Source organism: Alligator sinensis, unplaced genomic scaffold, assembly GCF_000455745.1.
Source record: "Alligator sinensis unplaced genomic scaffold, ASM45574v1 scaffold246_1, whole genome shotgun sequence".
NCBI lineage: Eukaryota > Metazoa > Chordata > Crocodylia > Alligatoridae > Alligator > Alligator sinensis.
Window position 1 is genome coordinate 926,580 of NW_005842367.1, and position 10,434 is coordinate 937,013.

At 41.7% G+C, this 10,434-nt stretch overlaps 1 protein-coding gene across 7 annotated transcripts in view; it reads right to left on the reverse strand.

Moving 5' to 3' along the window:
• The window catches only part of WDR19 (WD repeat domain 19), a 90,164-nt gene that overhangs the window by 28,027 nt on the left and 51,703 nt on the right, over positions 1–10,434 (reverse strand). For all 7 annotated transcript variants that reach the window (XR_003095384.1, XM_025210687.1, XM_025210686.1 and 4 more), the window contains 5 exons: positions 7,239–7,296; positions 6,229–6,375; positions 6,022–6,104; positions 1,845–1,928; positions 714–860 (listed from right to left, as the gene is read on the reverse strand). Coding sequence is in view for 6 of the 7 variants with exons in the window: in XM_025210687.1 (XP_025066472.1) it covers positions 714–860; positions 1,845–1,928; positions 6,022–6,104; positions 6,229–6,375; positions 7,239–7,296 (519 nt within the window). In the remaining variant the exon portion in view is untranslated. The remainder of the gene's footprint in view (positions 1–713; positions 861–1,844; positions 1,929–6,021; positions 6,105–6,228; positions 6,376–7,238; positions 7,297–10,434) is intronic.

Here is a 10,434-nt window from a genome sequence, read left to right on the forward strand (position 1 = left end):
GCCGGGCTAGTAACTGGAAGCTGGAAGGGGCCTTGCCAGGGGGGAGTGGCCTGCCACAGAATCCGGGCCCTTGGGCCCTGGTGGACATGGCAATCAATCAGTGGCAGGAGGGCCAGTGAGGGCTGATATAGCTGTGGTCCACCTTCACCTGTTGCCACCACGGTGGCCTTACCTCTTTAGTCACCAGCTCTGCCACTCCATGCTGAACCTGAGGTTGCCACAACATGCCCTGTGCCCCAGGCCAGAACGGGAAACAGAGCTGCCACCACTGACACATGCATCAGATGGATCTGTCCCGCAAGGAACCCTGCAGACTGGATCTAACTTGGGGCACAAGACTAGTTTGAAATCCCCACCATACATAGATAGAAGCTGTAGGACCTGAATCAAGTAAAATAATCTTGTGGTGGGAGGGGTCAAAAACTTACATCTTCAGCAGTAAAGAAACAAAATGGAGATTGGGTCATATCAAAAGCTTAGTAGAGAACACATCCAAAACAACTATTATAGTACTGCACATATTGACACTGTAACTTACTCGGAGATGGACAAATGTCTTTGACAACTCATGTTTCAGTCATCCCTACTACACAATTTTAGCATTTAGCAAGAAGTACAGAAGATGGAAACAAGGATGATAATGTCTCAAAGGTTAAAAAAAGAAGAAGAGGGGGTAGGAAAATTAGGTTTACCGAATGCAACTACTTGATTACCTGGCTACCATCTTGGCTCCGTCAAGAGACTGTGTTTCCCTGACAATGTTAACTGCTTTTTCAGGATTGTTCAGATGATCCAAATATAGCCGAATTACACTGTCCCACTGTTTGGCATTCTTATAAGCCATCACAGCTTCCTTGTATCTGCAAAATAACAGGGCAAAGCATACTTCATATCTAAGGTTTTCTAGTTTTGTTAAGAATTCATCACAACACTCTACAGATGGCACATAATATATGCAGGCATAAGCATATACCTGAGGAGTTGTATGCTTATGCCTGCATACATTATGTGCCATCTGTTGATACAACCTGTATCTTTTGAGAATACCTCCACAGTTATTTATACTGACAAGTTAGGTACATCAAACTTTTTTAACAGTTTTTTTAATAAGAGCCAATGCTCAGCCTTTAACCAGGCAAATCCCTATTTCAATAGTTAAACAAGTTAAAATAGGATCTTGCTCATTCTCACTACGGCATCAGCTTTAGAATAGTACTTTCTAGTCAAATCAAAACAAATTAGGGAAGAACACTGCTGAGCTCTAAAGACTATCATACTATTATGATTTCACTGTTTCACAAAACATTCTTCAGTACATTTACTTATATAATTACCAAAGACTACATTTTATGAGCATGTATTCTTGATTCTCAGATTATTTTTGATTATCTGGTCTTTAATCAGTAATTTGTAGTTTCTCTTTCCTAGTGCAAATAAATGTGATACATCTGCAAATAAATGTGGTGATTTTTTAAAAAAAGAGTAAACTGTTTTTCCTTTATCTTCTCAAGATGAGGTTAACAAATCACTCCAAAAACTGAAAAAGCATCTTCAAATTCAGAATAAGTTCAGCACATCAACACTGACCACAACCTATAGTACTAGAAAATAACTTTAAAAAACTATTTGACAAAAAGCTTTAAAGCAAGGGTAACCAATCAAAACAATAGCTTCCCTAAAATCCATTGATTTTTCTCAATATCCTTTTAAGGTTTGACTTTTACAATCTTTCAGGATCATTATGTTCACTGAATATGTTTTAGAGTGATTGGTTTTATGAACAGAGATTAAACATTTCGGTAGCTTTAAAGGCATATCTATTCGATCTTAGACATAAAACACACCTGCCATCTGCTTCTTTGGCCTTGGCATATTGCAGGTGAATCTTTGGTGATGATACATGAGGGAGAAGCTCACCAACCTTTGCCCTAGAAAAACAAGATAACGAAAAGAGATTAAATAATAATCATTCTCTCTGTTTTTTTAATTGTCTTCACACACTGTTTCCTTTTTCACAACCTTGTGACAAGGTATTTAGGAGAGGTCACAGATTCACTGGAATCTGACAGAGCCACACCACAAACACTTCTATTGTGGCCTTGAACTTGCGACCTCTGGGGCTATCAACTCTACACCTTGGCACCTGCACCATCCCAGTCCCTTGGCAGAGTAAAACATAAGCATATTTATAGTACTGTATTTACCTGAATACAAGATGACTCAATTTAAGACAACCTCTCCCCCTTAATTAGATTCTATACAGAAAATTTATAAATTTATTATAATTTTCTATGTATGGAATCTTAATTATTGGAGGACTATCTTCAAGTAGTCCCCCTCACTAATCCAGGTGGTGGTGGGAGAGATAAGGGGGGGCAATAATGGAGCAGGCAGTGGGGAGACAGACAGAGGGAGGCACATGGTAAGGCAGCAGTGGGAGGCAGTAATGGGGCAGGCAGTGAAGGGATGAGTGGAGGACTCAGGACAGGCAGTAGAGGGGAAGGTGGTAGGGGGAAGGCAGTGTGGAGGAAGTGGGGCAGGCAGTCTGGCCCCTGCTGCCCATACCCGCTACTGTTTAGGCACCCATTGTGCCTGCCACAGCCTACTGCAGCCTCAGGCTGCCCTGATCCCCCGTCCCCTATCCCCCTCTTTCTCCCTCCACCCTGCTTCTTGCACCCTACAGCCTCAGGCCCCCCCAGCCCAGAGTCTCCCCCGCTACCTGCCCCTCCACCCCACCCCCTTACCTTTTCTCCATGCTAGCAGGTTCCTTCCCTGCTGTAGCCTGGGGCACTGAGCATGGCTCTAGCCCAGCCTCACAGCAGTGGTGCAAAACTGGCACTGCTGCTATAGGGCTGGGCTAGAGCATGTGCTCTGTGCTCCAGGATGCAGTGAGGACGGAGCCTGCTGGTGTAGAGAAAACTTAAGGAGGAATGTGGCTGAGGGGGAGAAGCAGCGAAGGAGGGAGACTGGGGGATGTAAGGAAGGAGTGGTAGAATGTGCCAATGCAGCAGGGGACAGGCGGCAACTGTGGCTCCAGTGCTGGAGCTGGAGCCAAAACAGCTGTCTGCTGTCTGCCACCTCATACTCAATTGTACGGTGAGTGGCCTTTTGCCCTCATGTTAAAAGGGAAAAAACCCTTGTCTTCTAATCAAGTGAATATGGTAATACTGAAGAGGAAAGAAAAAAGATCTAACTTGGTATGTGAGGAATCAGCAACAGTATGAACTTATACTTTAACATATGCTTGAGTCACATTTAATGCAAAAGGAGCTTGTAAGACTGATCTCATTTTCATTTCAATGGACATGGAAATTAATCATGATAATTTATATTCCAACATATTTTCTTCTGTTACATGCGTCCTGAAGTTTTCAAGAGCATCAAGATTTTCAAATCCACGCTTCTGTTCACACCCAGAAACCAGATATGTGGTCATGTAATGGTTTTACACTTCTCTGGCAGTGTAAGGAGACTGAACTGGAATATCTTTTCTTTTTTATTTTAAATGTGTAACTAGTGGGAATTGTGTTTACTGATTAGAAGTGCAAGAATGACTACACTGAAGCCTGATGTATTCTTAATTTGTCCATAAAACAGATACCATATTAATTATTATGCAAGCTTCCACTGCACTGCCCTATGTCTCTCTACTATGACAGGGAGGAACAAGCTCTAGAAGCACACTTGTCTTGCTATCCATTTAGTTTTGCTTGCTCTGGAGAAACTGCTAATAAGGGTCCAATTATGATGGAAAATCTGTTATGCTGACTTTGGGGCTAGGAACCACAAAAGGACTTAGCTATTGTAATGCTGTGTGATGCACCATCCAACTTTTAGGCATCTTGGAATTAATCATTCTGAGTGAGGCACCTAGGTTCCTGCATTCACAAGTAAATCAAAGTGCCTAAGAATTAGATCCATGAAAGCTGGCATGTTGAGTGGAAAGCTGCACAAGTAGCTAGTAGGAAATGTAGAAGAAGGGTATCTCTCAGATTTACACATCTCTGTGATTTCAGCACTTGACTTCAAACTTCAGGGAGGCACTTGCCTTTAGTTAGGATTCACAGCTTTCAGAGCTTTTTCCTTGATACCTTACACTGCTCATTTTCTCAAGATGCAGCTGGAGGAGGAGAGAGATCTGACTTCAACTTCCTTCTCTGCCTGAGCCATCTCATCGCCCACACAAATCCTCTAAACCAGTGGTCAGTAAGGGCTTTGCCTGTGCCTGTGCTGGGGCCAGGCAGCATGGAGGTGTACTGGGGCCAGGCAGATGGAAGCTGACCCTGTGCTGCTGCTTCCTCCAGCTTCCCTGCTCCTTGGTTGCAGCATGGGCGCAGTTTCTAGCCAAGAAGGACCTATGCCACAGCTGAGAGGTGGAAGCAGGGGTAAGGGAAGGGTGAGAAGCAATGGTAACAAGGACACAGCTTCCAGCTGCCTGGCTCTGACACAGCTCCCCATTGGATGGAAGCTGTACCTGCACCATAGCTGGGGAATGGGGAGCTGGGGGAAACAGTTGTTGCCCAAACGGCTAGTTTCGTGCCCCTGGAGGCTTTTCCGATTGACCTCAAGGAGAGAGTCACACACTCAAGCTGGGTCTATTTTAAATTTATTGTTTGCGCAAACAAGATCGACTAGGGGGCTAGTAGCCCAAAGCAGAGTCGACCCCCGGTCTTTGTCCGAGGGTCTTTTTATAGCTTATCTAAACAAAGAACCGTATCGTGGTATGCAGTTATTGGCTATCCTACAGCGTCTACAAGCTTCTACTGTTTTGTCTAAGTTTCCGCAAGACGTCAAAGTTTCCATGGTTACGTCTAAATTTCCACAGGATGTTTTAGGTTTTCATGCTATGCTTAACTTAGTATGGGTTATGTTATAACACCTGTGTGTTTTTAACAGGGGGGTCTTTTATCTTATGTCTTCAATCTATGTGCAGAAGCTAATGCGGAAGCCATTTGCAAGCCATGTCTAATACAGAAGCATTTTGCAAAGAAAGCACTATGTCTAAATTCAATCATTATGCCTAACCTCTAATCGTATTTGTACCACACAGTGGCAGAGGTATACCTACCAGCTGTCTGGCCCCAGTACAGGGGCAGGAAAAACCCCCCCCCCCCCCCCCCACACACACTACTGACATGCTGCCAAAGCCACCTGGCTCATATCGAACCAGAGATGGGTTGTTCTGTCCCTCCTCTTGTTAAAATGTTGCGTTCCCTGGCTCTAACCACCAGACTATACAGGGTATTCTGGTGCAAGATTTTCTCAGTTCCTCCTGTTTAAGCTGTTCCACTTTGTATGGAAGAATTAAAATAGTCACTGGCCCAGAGAGACTAAATGTGATACTCTAGCCTACTGGTAGAGCACTTGTCTGAGAGGGGAATACTGCATTATCTTATATTAATACTTAATATAAAATACTTAACCATTCATTAGGGACCAAGTGCTTTTGTGGTACTAACTCTTGTCTACTTGGAGCTGGACTAAGGTCAACATAATTTAAAAATTACACTGAATATACATACTACTAGCTCTTACTAAACACTTCTGACCTGTGCAGAATATGAACCAGCAAAGTAGATTTCCAATCATCCGAGCCACCTAGTATCTGTTGTAACATATTTTATAAAAAACATTTAATGGACTAAACATAACTATGCAAGTAAAAAGATTCCAAGTGTGCAGTACATAAAGAATCTGAAAACCCAATTACAAAATCAAGCTAAACATAATACACAGCAAAGAGAAATTTGCAAATAATGAGAACAACCACTATTTTCCAATAAAATTATGCACTATATCAGAGCTGACCAATTGCACTTGGGTTTCTGAAGATCTGTTCCATGTGGACTCCAGTTGGCCTAGTTTCCAGGAACCTAAGAACTGTTTTGATAAATCAATTAGCTGGAAAAATAGTTCATGTGATAATCAAGATGTTTAGGGACTTCTGTTCCTTTCAAAAGGGTATTAAAGATATAACCTGTTTCTCATGGAATGTAAAGCTTCACTAAAAGCTGTACTTACCAGTTTTTACAGCGGATATATACTGATGCTGCCTTGTCATAATATTGTCCCTTTTCATATAGCTGGGCAGCTTCTGAAAATTGCTATAATAATGCAAATTATTATAAATATTATTTGTAATGTATTATCACTACTACAAATAAATAATAATAGTTTGAATATGAGAATTCATTGTGTTATTGGCTCTCTTTTTATTACTAGGGATACCTTCATGCTCTCCAGAATAGCTCCACAGTCTCTTTTTAGCAGTCTACTAGGATGTTTAATGGCCTGGTTTACTCCCCGACGGATGTCTCCCATTCGAACAGACATCTGGGCTACTCCTGCTAGGCAAGCTTCATCATGTTCCTGGTACTGGAAAACAACAGGAAAGTGAGAACTATCTTCCGTAAAAATCGTATTGGTTTGGCAGAACCTACAATAACAACTGTAACAGTGAAATGCATTAGCCAGAAATAACCTGATTTTAATTAAATCCATTCTTGTCAAGGAAGTTTCAGTCAGCATCTGAAAAAGCTATGGTTATTGTTTTGATTAATTCAAGGCACTGCTAATACTGGTGAATCCTGGGTTTTCCTTCTTATTGTTACTTTTTGCTGAAATTTTGTATTTAACATTATATTTTACTATAAGAATTAGTCAGATGTATGGGAGGATCTCTTTTCAAAAAGAAGCAAAAATCAGTTGTATACAGAAAAGGAAAATGATTTACCTGAAACTGAACTTTTTTGAAGAGACTAGCCCCATGAATTCACATACAGTATTTGGTTTTGGTTTCAAATATCAGATAAAACTGCAATTTAATGTTTTGAAAAAACAAAACAAAGAGTCTTTTTATTCTTTTACTGAACTGATGGCCATACAAAAGGAACCAAGATTTTCATTAGAAAATAAGCACCTTATTTAACATATTTTCCCTCATTGTGGTATTATTCTCTTAAATATTTACAAAAGTTTATTATGAAATTATTCATACATTAAACAAGTAATTTCTCAGTACTGCCATGTTAATGCAATAGGTATCTGTAAATCACAGTTTACATCAAAAAGTGTCCTTTTGTGTCTGTACAATAACAGCAGGGACATATGGATGATACAGTCTTCTCTCAGGAAGAAGAATATATAGTTTACAACATAATATAAGGTGCTATATATAAATAAGCTTGGAACATGAAGATACAGTATATCACAATTACATCACTGCTGAAGAGAGTTACCTTATTGTCTCCTGTGATTCCCTTCTCATAATGTGCCAAAGCATTCACATAATCACCCCTGAAAAAAAATATAAATATGTATCTATCTATTCTGCAACTGCTGAACTATTCTACTATAGATGTGTGCATGTCTAGAGCAATTCAACTGGAATGTTGCAGTGGCAGCACCCATCAGGGCAGTTCAAGTGCCCTTTTCCTCTAGCCTATGACATAAAGGAGATGAATCTCACTCAACCTCCTTTAGCACTCAAAATTAATAGCAGATTTACTAACACAGAAGGATGGTGAATGGAGGAACACATGTAGGCACAACATATCAGGGCCAACACTTACATAAGAAGTACCTAATCATTTTTTCTTCTTTGGGTCTCTGTGCCCACAAATATTACATAATATATGAGTTACTGTACGTGTAGTTTTTACTGTAACATTATTGACCTTGCATCCTTCAGTCATAGCTACTCAGGTAAGACCAGCAGAATTTAGCATGCGTCATACTCACCCATGTTCCAATAAGAACAATTAGCCAATATGCACACTTTTTCTATGCTGATCTTAAAGACTTTAAGAGGGTGCTAAATGAAATCTAGTTTCCAAGCCCTGAGTTTTAGTCATTTGCTCTCTGATACTGTTCTCCCATAAAATTAAATTTGCTTTACCAGTCTGGGCCTGCTCAGTGGTGCTGAGAGAAGGTCAGAGATGTGGGGAGGAAAATTTTCCAATGCCAGACAGAAGGGCAGAGATGTGGGGAGGAAAATTTTCCAATGCTTTATTTTTCCGTGGGAATTTTTCCATTTCTAAAAATTCATTGTTTCATAAAATTCATTAGTAACAATGATGCCAATACAATATTAAGCAAGCTTGGCAGTTTCAAAGTTGTAACTGTTTTTCAGGTGATTATTCCTAGGAAGTGTGTGAGAGAGTGCATGCATGTTTTATCGATTTGTAAACATGAAGGTAAATACACTCACATAATAATCCAAACCAAAAATCAAGTTATTAATTCACCTAATTGGCTGTGCAGGTCAAATCAAAACCGAATGAATGCACCACTAAGCTTGTTTCTATTTCTCTAAATGTATTGCTTCTAGAGAATCAGTCACAAGCACAATTAGTGAAGAAGATTCATTGTGATAAATTGCCCTTGCCCAAAGACTCAATAGTAAAACCATCCTTTAGCGAAAGAGAATGTGGTTCAAGTAGTTCAGAATCAGATTTGCCTCAATCTGATTCTGAAATAGAACTAATAAGTAGTGCAAGTGATTCTACAGATAATGACAGTGAAACTGGAGGTGCTCCAATGACCTCAGTGGAGGACAGTTAAACTCTGTTAAAGAAGATGAGTGGACAACCATGGCATATCATTCACAGTTCTTTGGGTGCGCTAAAATTAGTGTGTTAACAGTTTTCAGTGCCTTTGTTTTTTTCTTAAATTTAAACAAACAGTGTAAGGGAAGTACATGTTGTTGTGTATTGTCTTTACATTTTTACAAGTGTTCCAATAAAAATAATTTCTTTCCGCATAAAGCTTTGAATTTGTTTGAATATAATATTTAAACCATATTAAGTGTGTTGTATTTAATTTTTTTCCTAATCAAATATTTCATTTCAAATACTTGTGGCTATTGGGGCAAAAAATTAACACGGGGGTACTTTTTTAGTTTTGTTTACTAAATGTAAGTCAAATAAACATGCTAAATTAGATGACGCTCTATTTAGGGCATTGGAAAATTTTCCAATTAAAAATTTTCTGGAAAACCCACATCTCTGCAGAAGGGCCACTTATGGAAGTGTACCTAAAGGAGCCATGATGCTCCTTACCTTAGTTTGGCAGTGAGAGAGAACAGGTCATCAGCCTGGTAGGGTCAGCCATAGAGCTGGGTTTGTAAAGTTAATTTATTAACAATCCATATTATCAAGTAGTACATTTAACCTTTAAATCTACATTCAATCATCTACAATATACATAAAAGACAAGGATTTAAAGTCAAGGGTATTGGGTAGGTAGGGACTACTGGACTTGATGTTTGACACACTCTCACTGATATGTATGGATGACTTACTTAGGAGGAACACAGATACTTGAATACAAGGCATTCTTCTGATATCAAAGGCCTGAGTCCCAGGTAGGAGAAGACTATTCCAACTACAGACTTTTGTCTGCAACTAGAAACTTTCTTAGCAAATTTCAAAGCAAACAGTTCAGACTGCATCCCCCACCCCCACACTTTATTTGTACTTAAATAAATCAGCTAATCAGCTATTTTTGCTGATTTTTCTGGTTTTCTTACAGCCTCATTGGCACTACAGATGCAGGACCGCATCGAGCTTCCATATGACAATGCAATGGACTAAAGCAGTGGTCGGCAACCCCCAGCATACGTGCCAAGCATGGCATGCGAGGCCATTTTGCTTGGCATGCCACAGCCAGCCCCAGTAGCTGCTGCCAGTGACGGAGCCTGGGCTGCTCCCAGCAGGGCTTGCAGTGTCCCAGCTACCTGCTGGAAGCAGCCCAGGCTCTCGGTTGGCAGCAGCTACCCAGAGCTGGGGCCAGCTGCAGCCGGGAGACTGCAAACAGCTGTGCTGGGCTCCGGAGCCCTGGCATCAGCTCTGTGCACGCGCCCTGAGGTGCACGTGCAGTTGCCACCAGCATGGAGCTGGTGCTGGAGCTGTGGAGCCCGGCACAGCTGTTTGCAGCCTACCCGCTGCTTGCTGCAGCTGCCCCTCCCCCACCGCCTGCTCCGAGGTGCGTGTGCACGCGCTGATATAGAGCTGATGCTGGGGCTCCGGAGCCCAGCACAGCCGTTTGGAGCCTCCCGGCTGCAGCCAACCCCAGCTCTGGGTAGCTGCTGCCAGCCGGGAGCCCGGGCTGCTCCCAGCAGGCAGCTGGGACACTGCAAGCCCTGCTGGGAGCAGCCTGGGCTCCAGCAGCTACCCAGAGTCAGGGTAGCTGCTGACAGCCACAGAGCCCGGGCTAGAGGGCAGGGGCTTTGGGTGGGGACACAAGCAGGGCATCCTGCCATGTACTCCCTGCCCTCATTTTGTTTTTTTGCCATGCCGGCACTCCGGCACCTTCCAAGGTAGGCATTGTGGTGTTTTTTGGCACTCCGGCCAAAAAATGTTGCCGACCCCTGGACTAAAGCATCTCAAATTAGTCAAGATCTTTATGGAAATGTTCTTTCAGGACATCTCTTGC